At 43.3% G+C, this 25982-nt stretch overlaps 1 protein-coding gene across 1 annotated transcript in view; it reads left to right on the top strand.

Moving 5' to 3' along the window:
- Nucleotides 1–24187, top strand: part of ABCA12 (ATP binding cassette subfamily A member 12) — a 103373-nt gene extending 79186 nt beyond the window's left edge. Inside the window, exons 35-55 of the mRNA XM_085228194.1 lie at nt 156–282; nt 1555–1807; nt 2975–3061; nt 3785–3878; nt 5392–5519; nt 6443–6530; nt 7827–7932; nt 10379–10433; nt 10847–11024; nt 12703–12818; nt 13380–13539; nt 14875–15143; nt 15767–15977; nt 17249–17358; nt 17928–18072; nt 18215–18349; nt 20524–20627; nt 20885–20977; nt 21426–21531; nt 22036–22173; nt 23420–24187. Coding sequence (XP_085084320.1) covers nt 156–282; nt 1555–1807; nt 2975–3061; nt 3785–3878; nt 5392–5519; nt 6443–6530; nt 7827–7932; nt 10379–10433; nt 10847–11024; nt 12703–12818; nt 13380–13539; nt 14875–15143; nt 15767–15977; nt 17249–17358; nt 17928–18072; nt 18215–18349; nt 20524–20627; nt 20885–20977; nt 21426–21531; nt 22036–22173; nt 23420–23539 — 2823 coding nt within the window. The 3' untranslated portion in view covers nt 23540–24187. The remainder of the gene's footprint in view (nt 1–155; nt 283–1554; nt 1808–2974; nt 3062–3784; nt 3879–5391; nt 5520–6442; nt 6531–7826; nt 7933–10378; nt 10434–10846; nt 11025–12702; nt 12819–13379; nt 13540–14874; nt 15144–15766; nt 15978–17248; nt 17359–17927; nt 18073–18214; nt 18350–20523; nt 20628–20884; nt 20978–21425; nt 21532–22035; nt 22174–23419) is intronic.
- The last annotated feature ends 1795 nt before the right edge of the window (nt 24188–25982 follow it).

Raw genomic sequence — 25982 nt, 5'->3', positions numbered from 1 at the left:
AACGTGGGAAGGTGTAGATGTATGCATAAACCTATACATCTAGTAGTGCACAAAGCATGCTACTGTCTCACCTCTCAGCATTTTACTTAGAGAATGAGATGTTGGAGTATTGAGTTTTTTTGACCAATTTTCCTGGATGTTTTCTTGTTCTGTAGGTATTTCTCAATCTGACAAAGGACCCACAAGAAGATGCAGGACTATCCCAGCAAGAGCCTGGAGCCAGTGGCCAAAATGGCAGTGACGAAATGTCTGTGAGCACGGATACTTTCACAGAAAGAGATGGTACTATATTAACTCCAGGTTTTAACCCAGATTTGTCAGGGATACAAACAGCAACAGATGGACTCTTTCTGGTTTAAAAACACACTTCACCCAACCACAAACACAAAGCCACTGATTCCCTAGAAGCTCAGCACTCAACAGTTGTCTAGATCCACTGGTTTGGAATGTCTGAATCACAGAACAAATTACAGAGGGGTTTTGTTTGCATCCGCCTCCCTTTAAATTGATTCCAGTTTTAATCTAATCAAATACAGTGTGTGGGTGAAGTAGCAAATGTGTGGCTCTGAAAGCAATTTCTGTAATTGATGCAGAGAATTATTTCTACGCAATTAGTAGAATTTGGGAGAAACTTCATGAGAAAAGCAGCACAGCTCTGAGCTCCATCCTCCCCACTGCTTTTTGTTCTGTCCCAGAGACTGCAGTATAAGCTAAACAGCAAAAAGGGCCACACATTGGTGTAAATTTACCTTCAGAAGAGAATCAACAGTGTCTGTATGTTGAGGGTTTGAGAGCTGCCCAAGGTGGCGTGGTCCAAAAAACATCCTGAACATCCCTTCTGACAAACTAGAGATGTTTTTTGCTTATGGATATATCATTTATAGTTAAGGAAGCTGCTAAGGGACAACACAGAAGTATTTTTGTACTCACATCTCAAAGCTGACCTGCACTGTAAATGAGCAAATCCATAAGAGGTAACAGATGCATAGAAAAGTGTTTTATGATACCCCTAACAAGAGCACTGAAGATGATTTGCCTTGTGTTGTATTATACAGGTTCATATTTCATAAAGAGGAATAGGTTGCAGAGGGTTCAGCTCTGCTTTTATCATGCTGCAACCTTGTCCATGCAAGTGATTGATTAGTTTATGTGCCTTGTTTTCTTGTTCCCTAATGAATTCCCTTATTGATTTGTCTCGGGACGTGTTTTCTAAATGATGAGAATTTTCAGTTTGCAAATACAAGAGTTGTAGCTGAGTAGGGAGGGTGTAGATAACTTCTTGTATCTGGAAGTCTCTTTTTGTCTTTCAAGATGTCAAAATGTGTATGCTACATGTATGCATTTGAAATCAAGCAAAAAACTGGTGTTATGTGTCATGACTTGAGCCAGAACCTGAATTCTGTCCAAATAGGGTATGATCCAGCTTAATAGTTTTGATTTCTCCATCTGAAAAGGAGAATAGGCAGCCAAAGTAACTGCCAAGGTCCAGTGAGCATCAATTCTGTGCATTTCATGAATACTGATCCATGGCAAAATGTGTCCTTTTGTACCCAGATCAGCTCCTGATCAGATCTAAGAGCCTGCAGGGTTTACCATTGCTGCTTAAGAAGACATCAGCTTTATTCATTAAGAGATTCCACCATACCCGGCGCGATGTCCGAGGCTTCATTGCTCAGGTCATCCTCCCAGTCCTCTTTGTGATGGCAGCAATGGGACTTGGAACACTGAGGACTAAGGAGACCGAATACCCGGAGCTGATTCTTTCCCCCTCTCTGTATGGCACATCAGACCAGGCAGACTTCTTTGGGTGAGTGGTGTTCCTTTTCAGCCTTCAACCCATAAAGGCCCAGTTCTTATTATCAGGATTGTTTCTCAGCAGATACAGTGGAAAAGTGTTATGCAGACAACACAGTGATAAAATCCTGTTCCTAGGGGTATCTCTTGGGGAGATGGCTTGGCTCACACCAGCAATCAGAAAGCTTTAGAAAAACAATCTTGAAGCTGGAATTAACTGTGAAATATGGGAGAAATACTCTTTGTTGTGTTTGCCATTGGAGCCATCTGTCCCTGTGACATCCATCCTGCCTCAAAATGATTTTTAAAAAGTATTTAATCTTCCCCAATCTGAAATGGAGGTGCAGCATTAGTTGGGTCCAACATTGCAACTATAGGATCAAGTTCCATGCATCTTGTGAACTGTCTGGTTGCCCTCCTCTCTGTCAGTACAGGAGGATATGCTGCTGTCCTGTCCAGGACTCACTAGTCCAAGGCATGCAGTGAACTGAAGGGCATGATTAACACATCACCACTTACTGATTTAATCATACTTAAATATCTGGTTACCAAAATGAATACAATTTGTATCATTCTGGTTTCATGAGGTAAACTGCATTTCTCCAGTGGTTCTTTAGAAAGCAATATAAAATCCATCTCTAATGTCATTACAAATCACACGTCTGCTGTCAAATGTTCTTTCCTGGGACTGCTCATGCCTTTCTGCTTCAGCACTGCTGGATGGGCGGATGAGCCACATGTCTCCGAGTCCTCTGTTCCTAAGGCTCCCTGCTTCTCCTGGTAGATCATTGCAGGGGCGACAAATGCATTTTCCTGAATGACCCAAAAGCAAATGGAATTCACTGGTGTCAGTGCTGATTGAGATGAGATGAGAAGTCATGTCTGGAAATGTCTGTGGATGCTTTTTCCATGGAAACAGAGTTTTGATTTTCAGAAGTTTCTCTGTATGTTGCTTAGATCTGAGTCACTGGGGTAGGTGTGCAACTATAAGCAGTGAGCAGCTCTTTTAAACCTGTGTGTCTGCCCTCATGTGCTGCATGTACTGAAGTAGTTTGCAGGGCTAGCACCAGGACATTTATTTAGCATCCTAAATAAATCCTGTTTCTTTCAGACATCTTTCCTCTGCTCAGTGGCAATGGAAGTACCCTGAATTTTTTTTTTTTTTTTTGTTAAATTGTAGGAATTTCAATGAAACAACAAATGCTTTAGTTGCTTCGATGCTTTCTTTCCCTGGGACAGATAACACATGCATGAATGAAAGCAATTCGTAAGTACTTCTTGTCTTTTTTTTTTTTTTTTCCCCATTTAATTCCTGAGTCTGCAAGAGAATTGATGTAACTCCATTAGCCACCAGACCCCTCTCTTTCCATCCTTGATTGTCTGCAGAGTTTTCAAATGTGGATGCCAAAGGAAAAAAAGTTTATTGCCTCTTTCCAGACTGACTTACAGATTCTTTAAGCTCACCACAGATATCTAAGTGGCCTTTGGCAGGCTGGTGCAAGCTTGCTCTGCTCATAGTTACATTCTCAACATGGCTATTACACATAAATCAAAGCTGTGCTATGAGGACTGGACTGTTTGGAGCTCTGAGGATGAATTTTCAATAGTAATACAATCCAGGGCAGTTTATGTACTCAAGTGTGCCTCACATCTGCACACAAATGTTTATGCTGAGTGTTTGTAGTGGCTGCTGTCAGTATGGCCCATTGCAGCACTCCCTAGGTATATCCCTTATTTCTGCATTGGAGGATGATTTTGGCTTTGGCCAACCGCTGTGGGAATGAAGCAGTGTCTGGATTCTTTCTAATTAGCTGGATGAATCCAGGCAAGGGGAACTGTGCTGAGGGTTCTCTACCAAATCAGTGGGAGGACAGGTATTTCCAGAGCAGGCAAAAGGAGGTCTCCTTTTCTGCTGAAGCTATTTACTGCCATCTTAGTAGCATTTGCACTGGCTATAGAGACCCTCAGAGGAGAATGTGTTCATTTTCAGGCAGTGTTTAAATGAAGACATGCTTGGCCCATGGATCACCAATGGAAACCCCTCAACAAAGTATTCTGCCTGCAACTGCACTGATGGCATCCAGGTAATTGGAATAAACCCAAAAGAGAGGGAGTTTGGAGAGAAACTAGCAGGTTGTGAATGGGGACCTGTGGGAACTCGGTATTCAAAATCCCACCTGTCTCTTTCTGGTCTTGTTGATTTTGTACTTTGGATAATGACTGAGTGCACCAGCTTGGGGACAGGAAAGGAAACAGTAACCTCAGAAGATTTGCATGCTCACATATCTGCCTTGCTAACCTCTGTGGGAAAAGGTTTAATGGTGTTTTTGAATGTTGTATGATTGTCCCATTTAGCAGAGGTGAGTGTATATTCAAGAGGAAAATTGCAATTTTAGACAGCACTGTCATTATATGAAAGCACAGCTATTATTGCTGTTTGCTCTTCAGAATTTAACTGTATGCAAAGTCTAGATCCATCTGCTTTTGCACCATTCCACATTATGAATGGTGGTGATTAACAGTATTAGTTATTTGCCTTGCAGTAGTACATACAGAACCAGATATGGGTCTTACTGAGCTCCATGTCTTTAGATGCATATGGGAGAAAGGCAGATTCTGACCAAAAAAGGTTAGAGCTTTGTGTCCAGTTTAGGTTGAACTCACCTCCCCACAGTGCTGTTCACCTGTCTTCAGCTTTATTCCAGAAAGAAACCAAACTCCAGGCACAGCATGATACTGTTTGTAAGATAAAGCATGTACTTAGTCAGAAGTTCCTAGACATGTCTTAAAGCACAGCCATTTTATGCACTTTACTGGGCATGTACTTAATTTCACATCGTTAGAAGTACTGGCATCAATTCTCTGTTAAGTCAGGGCAGTGTTCAAAGCTGATTCTCACCTCTAGCTGGCAAGGCAGGTGTTCCTCAGCATGAAGGCAGCTGTTTTGTGTTTTCTGATGTAGAGTTTTGAACAGATACACAATAGGGGAGGCCAGGATATTTGTTATGGATGAGCTGAAGGAAGCAGCCAGCATGCTGTCCAGTGTAGGACGTTTCAACCTTATAAAACAGTCAATGCAATTTTGACCCTCAGTGTGTTAAATTATATATTCGGGACTAATCCAAGGTTTCTCTGAAGCTTTGAAAAATATTCCCAATGACTGACAGTAAAGTTAAAATGTAAAGCGTGGTTGCTGTGAAATGCAAGATGAGAGTTTGAGGCCACCATGGAGTTTTGTGCTCCGTGAGCTGTTTTGCCTTCTGCCGTTGTCAGTGCAGTCGCTCTGCAGCTCTGCTAAAAAGGATCAGAGTTAATTCAGGAAAAATCTTCCTACCTAGCATGAAGCACATTTCAAGGTCTCGCTAATGTCAGTAAATCTGAAGTGTAGACTCAAGCAAAGGTTGTTTTGAAGCACCTCTCTAAATACATTGAGAACAGCACGCAGGGTTGGATGCTGTGTCTTAGCACTGTGGTTTCTGTAAGTGCTGGTCCCAGGACCAGAATGTCACCGTTGTCAGCTCTCAGCCCTGTCCTGCTATGCGAGGTTTACAGCTAAAGCACAATCACTGATGTCTTTGTTCCCTTGTCTCCTCACAGACGTGCCCACAGAAGAACTATACCCCCCCTCACAGAAGGACCTTCTCTACACGAATGCTTTATAACGTTACGGGGCACAACGTGGAGAGCTACATTCTGGCAACCACCAAAGACTTCCTGCAGAAACGGTATGGCATGCATCTCCAGTCCTTCTCTCAACTGCACTACGAGCATCCTTTTAGACTTATCATATCCCTGTACTTAAAGAGGGGATGGTGTAGGCAAGGCTTAGCAGGACCCCTTTGCTGATAGCTTCTGTGAATCTAGTGGAAGGAGGTAAAAGGCACTTGAAGCATAGAGTTAAAGATGAAGGTTTTGTGTAAGTGCTCTGCTTGATCACAGCAGAGAGCACCTGGGGATAACATGTCAGTCACCCAATGAGCTGGTGGCTGACAACAGATGAGCTGTTGTCTGGCTCAGAAATGTTTCTGAAGAGGAAAATCTGACACAGCCTGTCATGAAGTAAAAACCCTGGGGAGAGATTCTCCTCTAGGTTTAATTGTCTGAAGAGTCTTGGTGTGCACTTCACTTAAACAAATGCCCGTGTTGGATGGAAGTTAGAATTCAAGTGTTTTCTTGCACCATGGGGCTGTTAGAACTATTATTGTGTCTGGAGCCCGCAATGCAGCTGCACAGCATGTTTAGGGCAAAAATAGCCTGCCCCTGAGGTTGTCAAGGAATATGTTCACCTGTCCGTTGATTTAACGTGAGCTGCTCATCTTCTGGAAAAGAAGCGATCATCTTGTTTCAGTGTGGTAAGAAAGCATCTCCAAAATACTTCTCAAATTGAGGCAGTTTTGTAATAACACTGCTGAGTTTGTTTCCCTTTTTTTTCCCAGATATGGGCTCCTGCAGCAGTGTTGGCTTGGCATATCTCACACCATGTAGTGTGATAAGTTATTCTCTTTCAAGTCAGTCTACAATTAATTGAGACTATGGTGACATGCAGTGCATGTATGCCTTGAAGAGCCCATGCTAACATACACCAGCCATGCTGTTACAGCTTCTGGGTGAACGTAACGGTGCATTTCCCTCTGGATTTTTCATTCAGGTATGGTGGCTGGAGTTTTGGGATGCCTTTGACGAGAGATCTCCAGTTTGATATCAAGCCAGTACCCCCCAGCAGAACACTGACTAAGGTAACTCACTTCCACTGGAGTGATGTTGAGTTTGGGGATGTTTTAGAAGAGAGAGTGAAAACATCTGAAATCTTGCAGCTTGGCGTGGAAGAGATGACTTTCAGTTCATTTTCTCTCCTCTTCCCATTCTTCTTTATTGGTCTGACTTCTCTTGCTGATAGGAAACAATTTTTCTGCTGTCATAATTTTATTACCCAGATGTGAAAAGATTGGTTTGTGGCACCTTTATCTCATGGGAGAACGTATGTATCTTTGCTAGGGCTGGCTTGTACATTCTGATTTACCCATTTCTCTGTTTCTGCTCAGTGAAAATGTTGTAACACATCAGCGTTAAAGGCGCCAAGGCTGAAATCTGAGGTAGGAGAGAACTGTAGATGAGTTCCTGTTGTTTCCATGCTGAACTTAGCTTACCAGGAAAGTGTTTCTGCAAAAGCAGTGCTGTTCTCAGAGGTGTTCCCATTCAAAGGGAATTACAGGATTCATTGCTTATTATTTTGCTGATGCTCAGAGCTCATGTGATTGATTTTCAAATGTTTTCACCCCTTCAATTCTAGATCTGAAAGCTCTTACTATTTGCTAATCATGTGTCAGATTAAAAACCTGAAACTTTGGTGGCACTGGAAGCAAGGCTGACTTCCAGCCCCTTCTTTCTTTAGCAGTACTTGCTCTGCTAGGGCAAGAAGAATAAAATCACTGAGCGTGTAGAACTTGGGGATATATAAAGGTGGGAGCTATGGGCTGTATTTAAGCCTGTAATCTTAATAGCCTAAGCCCTTTGGAAGTAACTTACACCTCTACTCTGGGTGCTGTAAGTTGTTCCTTAAGAAGGTAAATCCCCACAAAGTGCATCTCCTCTGGTCTGATTTCTGCCCTCAGTCCTTGGAGTTTATCGTGGTTTTGGCAAAAAGTGATCATGAGTATAGGAAGGGCTGTTGCTGAATGAGAAGGGCTGTATTTTCTGCCCTAGAACGATTTCTTCCCACTTGCTTTCAAGGGAAGCTGATGTTTGACAGAAAAGAAACCACATATCCGTGGCTTTATATCACATATCCAGTTAGTTCTTTTCTTCTCTCTCGGAAGGCAAATGAAGCTGACGGGACTCCTCATGTTTTAAATGAAATGTGCTTTTATACTCATTTGGTACCTGATGTGGTTTAATCATCGGACTTTAGCTCGTAGAGCTTATGTCTTGAGATAACAGCTACGGGCTGATTCATTTGTGCAAGGAGAACAAACCAAAATGTTATCAGTAACAATTTATCTCCCAATTTGTTTCAATTTCTCCATTGTGTGCAGGTGTGGTATAATCCCGAAGGTTATCACAGCCTTCCAGCCTATCTGAACAGCTTGAACAACTTCATTCTTCGAGCTAATCTGCCAAAAAATGAGAGTTCCAGATATGGTAGGTGTCCCTTCACATGAACAGGTAATTTCTCCCCACTGGGGGACTTCAGGGAGGTCATTTTTTAAAATTCCAAATTATGCAGATTCCTTTAAAAACAGCATTGAGAAACATGAATAAATCACTTATTTCATTTGTCTTTGTCAAAGACCCTAGGGAGCTGGAGAGGGAAGACCCCTGCTCCTACATAAAACACTTGCCTCATCCAAAAAATGTCAGCAGTTGCTATTTGATTTATTGCTTCTCATTATGGTACTTTTGATTGGTGCCTCTTATTTATGCATAGAAAAGCTACCTCAGATTTCTTGCAGAATGCCCCCCTGACTGATTTTCTGTGACAAATGCTGCCCTTCCAGCCACACTGCAGCCATGCCAAGCCCCCTCACCTCGGATGTTCCAGGTGGCAGTGAGATAGCTGAGAGTGTTTCTTTGCTCATGAGACTGTTATTCCTCAGTGATGTGTCTGAATTTAACTACAATGGAAAAGGCATCTGCTGAAGCTTTGAGTGCTATGCCACGAATTCAAGACGCAGCAGAATGCTGATTACAAGTCAAAGCAGTGCAGCTCTCTCCCCACCTCCGCATTTTGATGCACTGCAGCTCCCCTCACAACAAGCAAAAGCAGCACCTTGGCTCCACAACCATCCTATCAATAAAGGCTCGTGCCTTTGAGACTCACAGGGTGCCCTCGAGGTCAGAAGGTTCAAGCTTTTCTGTATGCAGTGGCAAAGCTGCAGTCCCTGCCAGGGTGCAGGGAGAGGAGCTTCCAGCAGCAGGAGCATCCCAAAGCAGCTGAATTATTAAGCAGTGATGCTCACCCCATCTCTGAATTCCCAGCGCATGCGGTAGTGGGAGCAAAGGCTTATGTGAACAGTCAGAAAGTTTTCACAGGGAAAGTTTGGTACCAGCAAAACAGCAATTTTCAACGGGAAAGAATAGCAGCAGTTTTTATTCCATCTGTCCTGCTGTGTATGCGTGTTGTTTTTTTTTTTTTTTCTGAATGAAATGCTTAGTAGTAAACGACCAGGCAGATAATTCTCCACTTCCCACTAATGATCCAATTCATAGAATGGGGGAAATAAAATGAATGGATGAGGATAGCTCCCCTGGGGTAGTGTAAATCCAGTTTGAAATACAATTGAACAGACGGTCTGCGTGGTACGTCCCTGGCAGCTAAATCTATTTGTTGTTGTGACAAATAAATGACAGTTTAAGAAGCACTGAAAAGGCCAGATAAAAGCGTGTTGTCATTTCAGCAGTTTGAAAGAGGTGCCAGTCCTGCTTTAATACATTTGACTTAGCATATCTTTAAAAAAAAAAAATACATAAAGAGCTTTTTACCCTGTCACTAAGCAAGTCATAATAGCTTTTGACTTTCGTATATTGTGCTTTCTCTTCTCTCAATCCCAACCAACAAAAAAGAGTAAGCATTGAAATGGAAATTCTGACTTCTAGCCTAAGCTTCAGCACAGGAAAATGGCTTTATAGTGAAGCATTAGCAGATTAGACAGACGGTATCTTTCTCTCTCCCTCTTCTAGAGAAGGAAAACATTTCCTGGCTGTTTGTGGGGCTCTATCAGCAGCCTCAGATTTTAATTCCATTTTGCTCACTGATGACAAGGCTGAGGATTTTTTCCTCCTTGGAATGTATTTCCTAGGGAATCTTCCCTTTCAAATCTATTTGCTTGGTTTGGCACCTGGTCGGCTAAAACTGCAGTCTGCTCTTTGCTGGCCCTCATGTCAGAGCATTCTGTCTTAGGGAAAACAATCCCAAATACTCCTTCCTTGTGTAGCTGCCAAAAGTCAGGCACCGGGGGAGTTTAAATTTCAGAGTTGTTGTGTCCTGGCAAATCTTTTTGGATTTTATAGCAGCTTGAGGTTCCCCAGCACCCGCAGAGAACTGAGGAATTTATTTAGGTGCCTAAATCCAGATGGAGAACCTCACTTTTAGGCATAAAATTTATCTTAAACCCTTTCCCAAGTGTGACCAAGGCTCTGGACTTCGCTGGAGGTTGGAACTGTCCCAGCAGAGCCCCCCAGGTTCCTCCCTGTGATAGTTTTTATGGGCACTGAACAAAGCAATTTCCACTAGTTCCTTTGGACAAACTGTTTTTCTTTGTTTGTTTCAGCTGCATAAGACAAATTTGTTCTCCTCACTGTAGAAGTATTCTTGCTGAAGTGAATGATATAGACCTTAAAGTTGGGCAGGTGCAGAAGCAAGGCTTAGGGTTTGAATTTCACAGCTGCTGAGCATCAAAGTGGAGTCATAGGAAAATGGGGCCTCTCAAAATCCTGCCCAAGGTCACACTGCAATGATAGAGCAAAAAGAGATTTGGTATGCGTTTCTTCTCTATTCAGTCTTCTGTATTACTGTCAACCTCAAGAACTGAGGAAAGGAACTTTAAGCTAACTACTTTTAAAATTTATTTTCTTTTTGGTTTTGTAGGTATTTTCTTATCAGCTCATCCATATCCTGGAGGACAGAGTCAAGAACAAGTGATGTAAGAAGATTCATTTGGCTGATGCCTGAATTGTTTAGCTTCAAAAGAAGCAAGCCTGCTTTCTGGAAACCACTAAGCAACCTAAATTACTAAATATCTCCCTCCAAATGTGAAAACTGCTCTCATCTTGCCTTCCTTGCCTTTATGCATGAATGGCACTCTGTATGCCACAGGATGTTTCTTTTTAGGGTGTTTTTTGTGGGATCCTTCATAAATCTGGGGGTTACAATCCTGATTGATGTTACAGCAGCTATACGACTGAATGCTGTAAGCCCTTTTTTCCTAGGCATAATAACTAACAAAGGACACTGGAACGGAATCAGGTCCTTTATGCCTCTAAGCTCTAACCAACTCAACAAGGGAAGTCTACTGCTTCAACTCACCATGTATATCTTTCTCTACTTTCTCCCCAGGCTCAACAGCTTACTTGATATCATAGTTTCAATGTCTGTTCTGGTTGGCTACTCTATCACAACGGCAAGCTTCGTGCTCTATGTAGTAAAAGAACATCAAACCAAAGCCAAGCAACTGCAGCATATTTCAGGCATTGGGATGACAAGCTACTGGGTGACTAACTTCGTTTATGATCTGGTAAATAATTCAAACTCTTAAATGCATCCAGAGTGGCATTCAGCAGCAGGAGGGGGAAAAAGTTCTGTATTTAAAGTTGGTTGACTAGGCTTATTAATATTATCACTACCAAGAGTGTTATGTAGTAATTGTTCTCAAAGGCACTGAAGACGATTAAATGTGAACCGCAACACTGGATTTTGCTAAGCAAAGGCATTCCTTCTCTCTTGAGTGTATGCAAAACACTCAGCACATTTATATGAGAGCGGCACAGAACAGGCCAGGGCTTGATTTCGACTTTATCATGCAAGCAGCAAGCAGCTTTTTTGTTAGCTTGCAGGACTGCATGAGTTGTCAAGTGGGTTTTATGCATCTGGGGTAAAGATTTGGGGCTTGAAACTGGAGCCATTTTGGCAACGCTGCGACCATGGGGAGTGACATTAGCAGACATCTCAGACATCCTCTACTGGGCAAAATCCATTGCTTAGTTGAATGCTCTGTATCTATTGTAAACATTTTTAAGCCAGGAAAGATACTCATGTAGCTCTATGCCTTCCAGGTCATGAGCAGGTTGCTTTCTAGAGTGCTGCACTGGGCTGTATAGATTTACTACCGCATTCCTAGAGATAGCTGAGCTCCTCAGCGCTGTACTGCATCATGCGGCATAGACATGCCCTTGTACGCTCTGAATTTTAGTCTCCTTGTGGCAAAGAGGGTTAATAGCACTGCTGGAAAGCATCACACACACAGTATCTGTAGACTGAAGTGCTTTGTGTCTTAAGAGTTATCTTTGGTGCATGATGTCAAACCCTCACGAAGCTACAGATCTGCAAGTGCAGACTATCCCTGCTCACGAGCTTTGGCACTGCTGTCTGTGCTGTGATGGTGATCAGCTCCATATATCCTATGAGTTTCCATCAGTGCAGTTCTGTTCTGCTAGTGCTAAAATCTCAGCAACAGCATCGATTTCTAAAAATAGGAATTCTGCAAGTGTGTTTGAGTGGCCAGCCCCTCTTTGATGCAGTCAGAGCTAGGGGCTGAAATCCCCTGGGGTCTGTCAGCCATGGCCATAGTCCGGCTTGGCACAGCCTCCCTGAGTCAGGACAAGGGGGCTGGAGAATGGGGCAGGTGTGTTTCTGCTTCCCTGATCCAAACCCTTGCTCCAGCACTGCATATTTGTAAATCAGCCTGTGGAAGAATCCCCGGAGTCCTTGCCACAATCAGTATTCAGCGGGCTGAAACTAATCCACCACTCTCAGCAACTTAATATTTCTCAGTGAATCCCCACCAGGAAATTCTGTTAAATCCCAAAGCTGAGAAAAAGAAGAACCTCTTGAGGCAGACGCATCGTAGGTCTATAGCTTGACTGAACACTGGGGAGACTAGATTTACAGGGAGCAACGAACTGGCCTGTCTGCTAGACTAACAGAAAACCCAAAGGGTATTTTTCCATTTATGTCTGTTTTTCCTCTTTTTTTTCTCTCTTTATTATTATTTTTATTTTTTATACAAAATTCAGCTTATTCAAATTGGGTTCAAATGCAAGACTTCCTAAATAAGACTGAGACACTTACCTGTGTTTAGTTTCCTTTAGCTACACCAGTGGGACCCAATTTCTGACTTTGCTGCTTCTGTATCATTCTAGAAAAATTCGTAAGAATTATTGTCCTAATAACATATTTGTAATATCTTTCTACAGGTATTTTTTATGGTCCCTATTGGACTCTCGATAGGAGTTATTTCATCCTTCCAGATACCAGCATTCTGCAACAACAATAACTTACTGGCAGTATTTCTTCTGTTGCTACTCTTTGGGTAAGTGTAAAGCAATTTAAATATCAGAGTGAGGAACTCGATATTGTAGGCTGCTGTGATTTGGGATCCAACAGAGGAATAAGTGGGTTTTCTTCTTCAGTGTCAATTTAGTAAGAGGTGACTCCTTCCAGGAACAGAGTGAGCTAAGCTACTGTCATGCCTGCAAGATCTTTGTGAGGATACAAAACATTCAAGCTCACAGTGACAGCTCAGGCTGTAAGCAGATATTTACTGAACTATTGTGAACTTTTGAAATGCAACAAGGGGAAAACAAACAAACAAACAAAACAGGAAAATTCTGGAAAACTTAGCAAAATTGTTTCCCTGGCTTTAAGTCCTCCAGGCCCAGGCTATCTGCTTTCAGTCAGGGCTACGTATCATGAACTTCTCTCAGTTCTAACAGATATCAAGCCATTTGTCCTCCATTAAGTTCCTGTACTATAGAAATCTAGTCATTTGCCAAGACAGAACTGTTAAGTTGTCTGAGGACTTTAGTTATTGGTTTTCAATTGCTCTTTGAGTTACTGTTCAATTGCTCTTTATGCTGTTGGGGATTTATAGATATGCAACATTTTCATGGATGTACTTGCTGGCTGGAGTCTTCAAGGAGACAGGAATGGCCTTCATCGTTTATGTCTGTGTCAACTTGTTCTTTGGCATCAATACCATCATTACACACTCCGTTGTGTTTCTGCTCTCCCAGGAAAAGGCTACGGACCAGGTAGGAGCCCCAGTGATACCAAGCCTTGAGTGAAACAACAAGAGGCTTCTTGTTGAGTTTGATCAGGTCCTTAGCTGCTTTCTGGTCAACCAAACAGAGGACAGGAATTGCAGACTACAGGGGCTTCCCTGTTGACAGGGTGTGGGTCATATACAAATCCTGTTTGTTCATGTAGGTCTGCTCCCCCAGCAAAGATGAAAATGGTGGTGACAGAGGGAAGAATATAACAAGAGAGGTCAAAAACTGTCCTTGCTGAGAAAGGCAGGAAGGTGTGGATGTCTGATACAAGGTTGATGGGAACTTAAACTATTGCTCAATTCTTGCAGTACAAACTTGAGAGTGACAACTAGATTTCATTTCGTTGAGTGTGAAGTGTGCTGCGTTAAGCCCAACAGTGGCTGTCTGTCATCTCGATCCGTAATGCAATCACCTTCTCCCTGCAAGGATAAAAAATGACTCTGAGACAGTGATGATTCCCAAATGTCAAGCCTTGTCTTAAATAGAGATATCTCTGGGAATCAGTGGAATAAAATGCAAAGTGTACACCTTATGTTTAGTTGCTGTTGTTGTTGTTGTTTTTTAAATAAAGGGCGCTTGCTTTGTAAGAAAAGAGCTGTGTTGGATTTTGCTCTGTAGCTAAGCAGCCCCCTAGATTTTAGGGATGTAAGAATATGATTTGCATTTATCCCTCTGTGCCCAAGAGGCAGGGAGTCAGTCTGTCCCCATACAGATGTACAGCCTTCCCACTTTGCTGTGTGTGTGCTAATCCTTTCTTCTGCTAGAGATGTACCAAATCTCTGCATACAAGATACAAGATAGCTGGGAGACTCTGCACTCAGCTGCTTTGCCACAAATTAACTGGAAAAATCTTTATGTCTATGAGAGCCAGATCTTGTGTTTTATGGGGATGTTTGTCTGAGAAAAATGGTTAGGACAGCACTCCACAGGAGCGGGGCTGGAGGGCAGGCAGTACTCTGCAGAGGGTTGATGCAGTGGTGCTAATTTTGGGCAGCTACAGGACTCAGCTCTGGCTCATGAGTGGGTTTCTGGCTGCTGCATGCACTAAGCTCCTGCAACAGGAACTGGATGCTACTTACTATGGGTGATCACAGCCTCCGAGTTGCCTCTTGACTTTTCTGACCTTGTGTCTGCGAAATGAGCTGTCTCTAGAGCTTTTTGCTCTCAATTTATCTCTGCTCTGAGACACAAGCAAATCCCAATGTAATTGTTACACTTCAGTTCCATAGTGAAACCTATGAATTTATTCCATGAATAAAAACAGTGACTCTACTCTTGTGGTGTTGCTTTTTTCTTTTTTTTTTTTTTTTTCCCCAGGGTTTGCGTGATCTAGCTGAAAACTTAAGGCACGCCTTCCTTCTGTTCCCACAATTTTGCTTTGGCTACGGCTTGATCGAACTGTCGCAGGATCAGGCACTGCTGGGCTTCTTGAAGGCCTACGGAGTGGACTACCCCGACAAAACCTTTGAACTGGACAAGACCACGTCCAAGCTGCTTGCCATGTTTATCCAGGGCACCGTGTTTTTTGCCATTCGTCTGACAGTTCACGATGGGATGATTCAGAAGGTCTGGAACAGTGCACTGGAGTAAGTAACATCTGTAGTATCTCAATGAGAATGGACCGAGCCATCACTCAGTGGGTTCATTCTGGGTTCTCACACACCATCACTGTCCGTTATGAAGCCCATGTATTTCCCAGACATTCTGCAAACACAAAAGAATTTTCCTCTGTCAGCAATGCTGGCACCTATCAGTAATTAGGATATCTGCTAATTATGTATGTGTTACCAGAGTCCCTTGCTAGTCCTTGCTGGCTCAGGCTGTTGTCCCTGTTTCAGGCTTCTGGCTTCGGTGGACTGGCGTTCAGCTGGCTGGTGAGAGGAGTCAGCTCATTGAGAGCCTCTTCTTTTGTCCACTGAGAAGCAAGAACCTGTCCCTGGCTCTGTGAGTGTATTCACAAGGCAGAGCCTGCTCCAGCTCAGAATGTTTGCTGAATAAGAGGAAAAATTAGGCATAAAGGGAACACTGGGTTTTCTTGAATTCCCTGAAAAGTTTAAATAGGAAAAGAGAATAGAAACGGCAAGCCTGTGTATGTTTGCATGCCTTGGGATCTTACAAGAAGGCTCCTCAATACCCCAAACATACAGACCTACTGCTGTTTGTGACTGCTAAATGATGAGGCCATAATAACCCTCTTTCCTCCCCTTAGGTTCCTGTTTGACAGAGTGCACGGCAAAGCCCCACTTCTGCTGTCTGTGACTGAAGAAGATGGGGATGTTCAGGCAGAGAGGATCCGAGTAGAGTCTGGCAAAGCTGACTTTGATGTGGTACTGCTTCAGAACCTCACAAAAATCTACCACCTTCCTCACAAACGCATTGTGGCTGTGAAAAACATCAGCCTGGGGATTCCTGCTGGAGAGGTAAGCAAGTTGGTTAAAGCTATGGGGAGGGACGCTGGGACCGGTCCAGAGTCCCACCAGCATCTTCTCCCCACTTCTTGCCACTGTTCCAGCGTGGCTGGAATGGTTTGTTCTGCTCTGGCTATTTCCTTCCTTCACTTTGCACTTTTTATATATATTAATTCTTGGGGCTGCAGTAGCAAATAAAGGCTGCTGGTGAATTTTGATCACTCACATAGGAGAAAAGATGGGAGCACATGGAGCATCTCTGAGACCCAGAGGAAAGTCTATAGGGCCTCTGGAGACCAGATCCTATCTCAGGCTGTGCAACTGAATAGTGGGAAGGCTTGGAAGTACTCCTGAGTATCACTGAGCCACAGGATATCTAAAGGACTTACAGAGCTGGGCAGCAGGACAGCAGCTACATGTGAACAGTGTGGTCACTGAACTTTTTGGCAGAGGATTTCTCCAAACCACAATTGACTGTGAGGCTTTTGACTCCTGGCAAAAGTCATCCCAACACTGATGGGGCTTGGGGTGCCATTCCCCATCTGTCACCAGAGGCCATGGCCCTGTGCACAGATACTATTCCTGCACAGACCTGAGGTGGGGGATGAACCTTGGATGGATACCCTGCCTCTGGTTGGGTCCCAGCACACAGGGATTTTTGAAGCAGCTGATCTGTGTTAATGATATCAAAATAACAGTAATTATCAGCACAGTGGTGATTGCTTATGCAACATGCAGTTGTGTATCTCCGGCCTTAGCAATAAAATATGGATTTTAGCATGAGATACTGAACTGCACTACAGGGAGCCAGTTCTTAATCTTATTAATGTAGTGCATTAGTGAGATTATTTGACGAAAATCTTGTGTCACGTTAAGGTTTTACCAATGACAGAACAAACCTCACTCACCTCATTCCTATGAATAGCTCTGTTCCTGTCAATGGGAGGCTCACACAAATGAGACGAGCGGGATTTGGCCTGTCAGGCGAGCTCACTGTGAAAATGCACCTTACAGTAAAAGAAATGACTCTATTAGAGACACGTCCTTGATTCTTCACCATATTAAACAAACGGTCCTAATATACGCTGCGGTATATTGTACCATAACAACCTCCATGACAATGTTTGTATGCTCCACGTTTCTCTGCTTCTCTTGCAATTTATCTTGCTCAAGAGGCCAGAGAAAAGAAGTGACAAGCTGCACTGAGCGCTCATCTCGGTGCAGTATTTTTGCATTATAAATACAGCATGGTTGCATTTCTATCTTTCTTTCTCATAATCCAGTGCTTTGGCTTGCTTGGTGTGAATGGAGCTGGGAAGACAACCATCTTTAAGATGCTGACAGGAGATATCGGAGCATCCAGCGGAAGGTTGCGGGTCCAGGATCATTCTGGGTATGCAAGATGTGATTTCAGGGGAAGACACACAAGCTAATCAGCCTGAGAACAGTTTATAAGGCTGGGTGGCAAAGAAAAGGAAATATGAAAGTTTGAAACAAAGCCAAACATTCAAAACAGCAAAAAATAAATAAGGCAGAGAATATAACCTTTTGAAGATGGCACAGTTTCTTCATTAGGGTTTGCATTTGCTGTCATACTTTTGTTGTACTCAGTGGTGTTTCTTCCACTTCATTCACTGCAAATGGGATCAGACACAAATCCAGAGATCTCCCTCTTCTGGAGACGAGAAGGACTCATCTCCAAGCATTATTTAACAGGAATAGGCTTAGTGGCAGCTACACTGTCTGAAAGGCTGATGGAAATTGGAGACTTACATACTAGACAATGTGGCTCACAAATACAGTTCTTTGCAGAGCTGAGGGCCTAAACATTGAAGATCTGCAAATTCTTAGCATTTTCCTTCAAGGCTTGGGGAGGAGGTAGGAATCAGGATATTCCAGAGTGCATTTGGTGTGTTTAGCAATTTGGTGTGTTTGAAATTACTTGCTTAATTCCTTACAAAGGTCCTTGAATGACATCACCGAAGCACACTGGTCTCTCTTTGGCTACTGTCCTCAAGAAGATGCCTTAGATGACTTGCTGACAGTGGAAGAGCACATGTATTACTATGCTAGACTCCATGGCATCCCAGAGAGAGAAATCAAAGGAGTAAGTAACACCAAGGCTTGACTTGAAGCATTTTCTAGTTATCAGGAGCCTTTACATTGATTTAATTAGTCTGTCAGTGTATATGTATACTGGTAATTAATTCCTGGACTGTGTTGTGAAATTAGCACTCTTCCACTCCTAGGTTGTGCTCCAACTTCTCCACAGGCTGAATCTGATGGCCTACAAAGACAGAGTCACCTCTATGTGCAGTTACGGCACCAACAGAAAACTATCAACTGCTCTGGCTCTCATTGGGAATCCATCTATTCTGCTGCTGGTGAGAAATGGGGGCCTTGATGGGTGAAAGCTGAGCAGATCTCCAGGCTGGAGGGACACTTAATAGTCTTTCTAGACAAAGGCTCCAGAACACTCCCCAAATGTTCATACTGAATAAAATAGCTGACAGGATGTACATCAAAGGAAAGTTTAGATTCCAGCATACAGATTCGATTTTCCAGCAGGGAGAGGGAGGTGATTGTCCCCCTCTTCTCAGCTCTTGTGAGGCCCCATCTGCAGCACTGTGTCCAGGCCTGGGGCCCCCAGTACAGGAAGGATGTGGAGCTCCTGGAGCGGGTCCAGAGGAGGGCACTAAGATGATCAGAGGGCTGGAGCAGCTCTCTTGTGAGGAAAGGTTGAGGGAACTGGGCTTGTTTAGCTTGGAGAAGAGAAGGTTCTTGGGAGACCTCATTGTGGCCTTCCAATATTTGAAGGGAGCATATAAACAGGAGGGGGAAGAACGGCTTTTTACATGGGTGGATAGTGATAGGACAAGGGGGAATGGTTTTAAATTGAGACAGGGGAGGTTTAGGTTGGATATTAGGAGGAAGTTTTTCACAGAGAGGGTGGTAAGGCACTGGAACAGGTTGCCCAAGGAGGCTGTGGATGCCCCATCCCTGCAGGCATTCAAGGCCAGGCTGGATGTGGCTCTGGGCAGCCTGGTCTGGTGGTTGGTGACCCTGCACATAGCAGGGGGTTGGAACCAGATGATCGTTGTGGTCCTTTTCAACCCAGGTCATTCTAGGATTCTATGATACATTTTCTCCGAGGTCATAAAGAGCAGTGAATACCATTTTCTGTGTTAGACTCTTTCAGAGGTCAAAAGTAGATCTTCTGTTTGCCAGTTAAATTTTCCTTGTTCCCAGCTCTTTCTTGATTTGGTGCATTGGCTATCCTGCATAGTCTTGTAAAAAGAATTAGCAGCCAAAGATGCAAGCAAATAGGAGACCAAAGGAGCAACTTTCAAGATCAGAACATAAAACTTTTTTTTTTTCTAGATCTGGCTTCCCTAATTTTCTTTCCCTTTGAACTTTTATGTTCTTCCATGACATATACCATTGCTTTTTTTGTGAGTGTTTCCACTTGCTGTATTTTAAATGTGGAGAACTGTGGGGTGCAGTTGACACACCCAAGGGATGGAATGCCATGCAGAGGTTGAGCAGTGGTCCAAGATGAAGCTCATGAGGTTCAACAAATCAAAAAAACAACAAGGTTTTGTACCTGAGTCATGGCAAGAGAAGGCCTCTGAGGAGCGTCCTGTCAGTGTCTAAAGGGGGACTTCAGGAAGGAAGAGGACAGACTCTTTAGCAGAGTCTGCTTTGATAGGAAAAGGGGAAATGGTTTCAAACTTAAAGAGGGGAAATTTAGGCTGGGTATAAGTGAGGGTGGTGAGACACTGGCACAGGTTGCCCAGAGAGGTGGTGGATGCTCCATCCCTGGAGACACCCAAGGTCAGGCTGGATGGGGCTCTGAGCACCTGATGGAGCTGTAGGTGTCCCTGTTCACTGCAAGGAGGCTGGACTAGATGAACTTTTAAAGGTCCCTTCTTACTCTAAGAATTCTATGATTCTATTCAATGTTTCTAAATATGTTCAGTGCTCTAGGAGCAGTGTTAAATAGGATGCGTAGTGAACATAAGCCTTCCTTGCTCTTGTATCTTGCCCAGCTGTTCTGTGGCCAGAAGTGATCAGACCAGCCATTTGATAACTTTTGTGACATGCAAAATCTGAATAAAAAGAGAAGGTGGGGAAATTTTCTCTGTACTGACTGCTGCATGAACCCAAGCTGTTTGTTTCTGCCTCATATAGTACAATACCCTTAACAATAACAATCTGGCAATCAGAAACCAGCTAACAATTTTATCAGCAATGCACGAAGTAGAAGGCAATATATCGTCTTTCATCTCTGGCTCATTTTCTCTATAAATGGAGAAGTGCAACACTTGCTTTGTCAGGATATGAGAGAAGCAGAATGCAGGTTCACCTGGGAATCAAATGCTTGTTGGTTGTTTCTTGTTTGAGACTCTACTTTTGGTGTTTGTGGAAATGTAAAGCACCAGGATATAAAATGCACAGTGGGGTTGATCTTAAGTGGTGTTACCAGAGCCACCTAGGTTCTTATAAGGAATCCAGTGGAGGCTGGGAGTTCCCACTGCAGTCTTGTCTTTCCCAATAGGATGAACCGAGCTCTGGCATGGATCCAAATGCTAAACGCCACCTATGGAAAATCATCAGTGAGGAGGTGCAGAACAAATGCTCTGTGATACTCACATCTCACAGGTAGGGCTGGTTTGGCGGCTTCTCCAGTTTCAGGGTCTTCAAGAGATATGAAGAGGTCCATCCTTCAAATCCTTGCTGATCCTGAGAGAATTTCAGGGCACTGAGTTGTGACAGCTGCGTGGGGTTAGGGTTGGATGGGGGTGTCCACATAGACCCACCACACCCTAAGGAAGATCCAGTATTGTTCTCTGATCACCAAAATAATTGCTTTATGTATGCCTTCTTGATGACTTAGAGTTTCTCTGTTGGTTTTTCAGCATGGAAGAATGTGAAGCCCTCTGTACCAGGCTGGCAATTATGGTGAATGGGAGTTTTCAGTGCATTGGCTCTTTGCAGCATATCAAGAGCAGGTCTGTAAAATGTTCTCACTCCACTTCTACTGATTGGCATTTGGAGTTACTAACACAGCTTTGAGGGCTCAGGACATGAGACCTTTGTTAACAGGGCATCAAATTAAGGAGTTTTCTGTTTTATGTTCTTTACTGTACCACTGAAATTCATTTAACTAATATGCTTTTTGCTCTCTCACAGCCTTTTTTTTCCAAGAGATGTGTTTTCCAAAGTAATTCACTGTTGCAAATGTAAAGTGCGTGTTAGGGTTGAGCTTTGATTTTATTAGTTATCACAACAGCCCAGTTCCTTATTGAGTTTCACTCTAGGTTAACAACCCTGACCCCATTCAAGCTGCACTCTGCCTGCGTTAGATTTCCCTGAAGAGGCTGTGCAGCACTCTCAAGGGATTTTCTTTATCTGTTTCTCCTTCTTACTGTGTTAATTGTGATTTTCCTTATCTCTTAGGTTTGGAAGAGGATTCACTGTGAAGATGCACTTAAATAGCAGCGCAGTTGCCACAGAGACGCTGACAGAGTTCATGAAGTCACACTTCCCAAATACGTGCCTGAAGGTAAGCAGGACAATTGCATTCAAGGGAGTCCTTCCACATTAACAAGGAGTATCTTGCAAGATAGACGTCTTGTAACTTGCTGTACATATAGATCCATCCTCTTAAAATGTAAGAAATTCATACACATGCACTTGTTACAACTATCAGCAACATTGCCCAAGGGTTGGATTATCCAAGTTTCTTGATGTCTTAAATAGCCTCAGCCAGACAGCTTCAGCGATCTTGTAAGGCAGCTGTTTGGTGACCCTCTGCACCTCTGAATGGTTCCACTGAGGCTGGACTGTATGCAGATGCACTTAATATTAGTAATTAGATGGTCACTGATCAACTGCAAACAGTTATATTTTCACCTTTAGGAACCAGAGGACAGAAGGCATCCTCTGTCTTTTAATTCTCCCCTGGTTTAGCTCCTTTGTGCTTCCGTCTTCAGCCAGACAGCCAGTGAGGCAGCTTGCTCTTCACAGGCAGCCTCCTAACTCTACCCCATCATTGTTGTTCCTGCAGGATCGTCATTTCAACATGGTGGAGTACCATGTTCCAGTCTCGGCAGGAGGGGTAGCAAATATATTTGATCTCCTGGAAACCAGCAAAGAAACCTTCAAAATCAGGCACTTCTCAGTGAGTCAGACGACGCTAGAGGAGGTAAGGAATTAAAGATGTCTGGCCATCCATTTTGAACTGTTAACAGGGGAGTGAGCAGACTGATGGTTGCACATAATGGACTGCTGCACACAATAGACTACATTTTAAAGGGATTTCCATCCATATTCCTCTTGGGGATTCTTTGTCAGTACCATTGCCTCCAGATACCCATGCTGGGGCTGGGAAAACACACAGAATGCTGCCTGTAGCATAAAGGATCTGTTCTTCCTTGTCAGTGCTGATTTCAGCAGTCTCAAGGATGAAGATGAAGGGCAGGATTATGAATCATCCTGGAGCTCAATGCTAGGCATCCTGGTGACAGATTTTTCCTGACAATCATGGAAATTTGCTTGATTTTGTTCTTTCCTGTACTGTATTTGGATTGTAAGTTCATGGAGCATTACTCCAAACTTAGCTTTCATGGCATGTTCCTTTTATTTTCCTGTCGAACAACATTCCCACCGGTATCTAAACCTTGTAGAAAATGCCTCAGATGAAGGGACTCATAAGGATTTATCCAGAAGAGAGCAGTTTGTTGAGCATCAGTATCTGATCTGTTAGGTCTGCCCCAGAGACAGGAGAAAAAATGCAAGCCCTGTAATCCTATGAATTGTTGAGCAGATTTGGGGGAGAAGGGAAGGAGATCCTCAATACTGTTTAACGAGGGGCAGTAGTTGTGAGAGAAACCAGCTGACAAACAACAGGAAGCCCCAAGTCATGTTTTGTGAGAGGATGGCATGGATTTTGTGTATGCAAATGTGACTGTAGTACTTCAGTAAGAATATTTTATGTATTCATTAGATACTGTTCAAACAGACTGTTATGTGTGATTATATATACCTATCTATATAATATGCAGCTGCGCCTGCATAGATGTCAATTATATATAGACAGATAGGTTTATAAAGTAATAATATGGATGTATTACACTGTAATCAAAATGAACTACCACACGGGGGTATTATCTCACTAGTATTTTGAAACATGAGCTGCAGGACAATTAGCTGCAGAAACATCTACCTTTGCATTCCCGGGTATCCATTCAGCAGTACAGGAGCATGCGTCCATTTATTTACATTAAACCATAAGAAGCACAATATTTGCAGTTCTCAAATGCAGTGCGAATCCATTCCTGAGCGCTCTCTCCAGGTTCAGCCAAATGTGCAGCCATTCCTCTGTTCTCATTCATTCACATTATCAGTTCTCTACGGTGTCACGTACTGAATGTTATCCTTTAAACTTACAGGTTTTCATCGACTTTGCTAAAGATCAAGCAGATCCTGATGGCATGGATGCTGGTCCTGATGTGACATCGGACAGCTCTGACACCTGTAGCCAAGCTAGCACCATAAGCTCCATCTATTGAAAGGGCACTACCACAAGGCAACACAGGAGCTGGGGAAAAATCCTCCTGACCCCTCTCAGGGTTCTTTCAGTTTCTCCCTGTTTTCTATGACTCTAGGATGGTAGGCATAAAAAATCACGACTACTTAAAGTACTTTTTTAATATGCACTTATTTTGTTACTAGGAATGTGGTAGGCACTTAAGGCTGGCATTTGGTTACAAATCAGATTGATCTTTTCACAGGTTGTCTTTTTTTTTTTCTCCCCAGTTCTAGTTGTATGATGAATTTTATACCTGTGAGGATTTAGTTGTCATCACCTCCTCCTGCTGGCTACGGTCATTTGCTTACAGGAGAAATGGCCGTGATGGAGCAGAGGAGCTGCTGGCAGTGCAGGGTGTTTGACAAAGCAGCAGCCCTGTGGCTGCCCTCTGAAAGCCCACGCTCTCCTTCTTGCTCTGCAACAGACTTTCTGTTGCTCAGTTTTGACAGGCTCCCCACCTGTGAAATAGGGCTCATGGCGCTGCCCCACCTCACAGGGGTGTTGTGAGGGTGTAGGTGTTGTGTACTGAGTTGTGTATGCCGTTGGTGGGGGCCATCTTTGGTAATGACATAAAGCTCTTCTGTATGTGCGGGTGATGTCAGTACAAATATAATTATTTTGAAAGTCAGCGCTTCCACTGATTTTGGTTTATTCCAGTCCTACACGACACCCAGAATAAGCCCTCAGCTCCCAGGCAGCTCTTGGTACCCCATGGAAGACCGCTCCACCAAAGCTGCCTGGTTCTCCTTTTGGCTGGTGCTCAGGGCGTCTCCATTGTGGCAGAAAAACAGTATGAAACAGCTGTACTTGTTACATTTGAGCCAAGGGAAACTGTAGAAGGAAGCTTCAGTGCCACATCTCTCATGATCAGGATGAGAAAGGAGTGTTAGCAGTTCAGCTCCCGTGTGATGCGAAGGCTTGCTGAGATAATCGCACAAGGAACAGGCGCTGTAAGTACCAAGGCTGTTCAGGATTTTACAGTGGGATGCAGAAGTTCAGAGTTTAGCTACTGCGAGGAGGTCACGCTTTCTCCTTCATCTCGGTGTAAACTTCTTGCTGATAGCAGGAGGAGTTTTACTATGAATTGCAGGTATTATCGAGCTTTGAATTATGCCTCAACCTGCTGGCTGTAATTAAAACTTGGAATTCAGCTTCTTTCCAGAATGCATTTGACACCTGCAGTTTATAAGTAACTGCAAATGCTGCCCAGACATTCATTCTGCCTCCTATTATTACGTCTCCAGCTCTGAAAAAGCTCTTTTTTTCCCCCTCTCATTTTCATCGCATATCTTACACAGATCACAGTATAAAATTAAGCTTTTCTCTAATGGAGGGCTTGCGCTCCCTGCAACGGACACAGAGCATGAATGCCAATGATTTAAATGCAGCCTTGTAATACCAATCAGAGTATTATTTTATTATGTCGATGGCTTTGCAACTGCCAGTGAAAGATGGATCTTCAGGCTCTGTCCAGATGTACTTTACATTTAATTGAGGGAGACTGATACAAAGCTATTCTTTTGTCCCTTTACAGCCTGCTAATCAAAAAAAAGAGGAGGGAAAAAAAAAACACAAAGTGATTCATTGGAATACTTCAGCAAGTTTGCAGTTTAATTGGGTAAAACAGAATTTTCCAAAAAAAAAAAAAAAAAGCAAAAAGCATCCTTTGGATTTCCACCCAATTTTGGCATTAATAGAAACATCTGCTTCATGTGAAATGTGTCACAGCCGTGATATACGCTCTCCAGTTTCACTTGCAGGTAAAAATAAAACATCTGCTATTGCAATCAAGTCTGCAGGTATTGGTCCAAACAAGCAAAAGTTTAGGTACTTAAGGGAATTTAATTGAAACCTGTGGAGAAGTAGTTACAACTGCTCAGGGGGTTGAAGCATCTGGCAAGTAGGCTGTATGAAACATCACCAGGGCCTGAATTATCATTTTTTGCTATATTACAGACTCTCCTCTGAGCCTTGTAGATTTAACCTATCCTTTTTTAAGGTAGGACATGCTCCAGGCTTGGCTCAAGGACAAGAAATGTGGAAGCTAATAACATCCTACCTCTGAAAACCAGCTCTGGGTTTCCCATCGCCCCTTGGTCTCCCCAAGGAGGGCTCGTTCAGGTTGCAGGATGGAAACACAGAGCTACTGCTCAGAAAATGACTTTTTCAATAAAGCCAGGCAGCCAGCGAGGCTGGTTGTTTCTCTTGGCCTGAGCAGGGAGCTTAAGATCACTGAAAACATTGACCCCAGTGTCCCTGGAAGGGATAGAGGAGCGCTCTGCATACTGTTACACATCACCTCTCCGTGAGTGAGAGATGAATGCTGCAGCCAGGGGGAAAGCAAGCTTTTCATCTCACTTCAGCCACTCTAGTAACCTTTGTTGGAGGCAGTGGGGAGCAGTACGCCCTGACAGTGTGATCAC

The sequence above is a fragment of the Meleagris gallopavo genome, chromosome 7 (assembly GCF_905368555.1).
Source record: "Meleagris gallopavo chromosome 7, MGAL_WU_HG_1.1, whole genome shotgun sequence".
NCBI lineage: Eukaryota > Metazoa > Chordata > Aves > Galliformes > Phasianidae > Meleagris > Meleagris gallopavo.
Note: the sequence above shows the minus strand (reverse complement) of the source record. Positions and strands in the feature narration are given on the sequence as shown.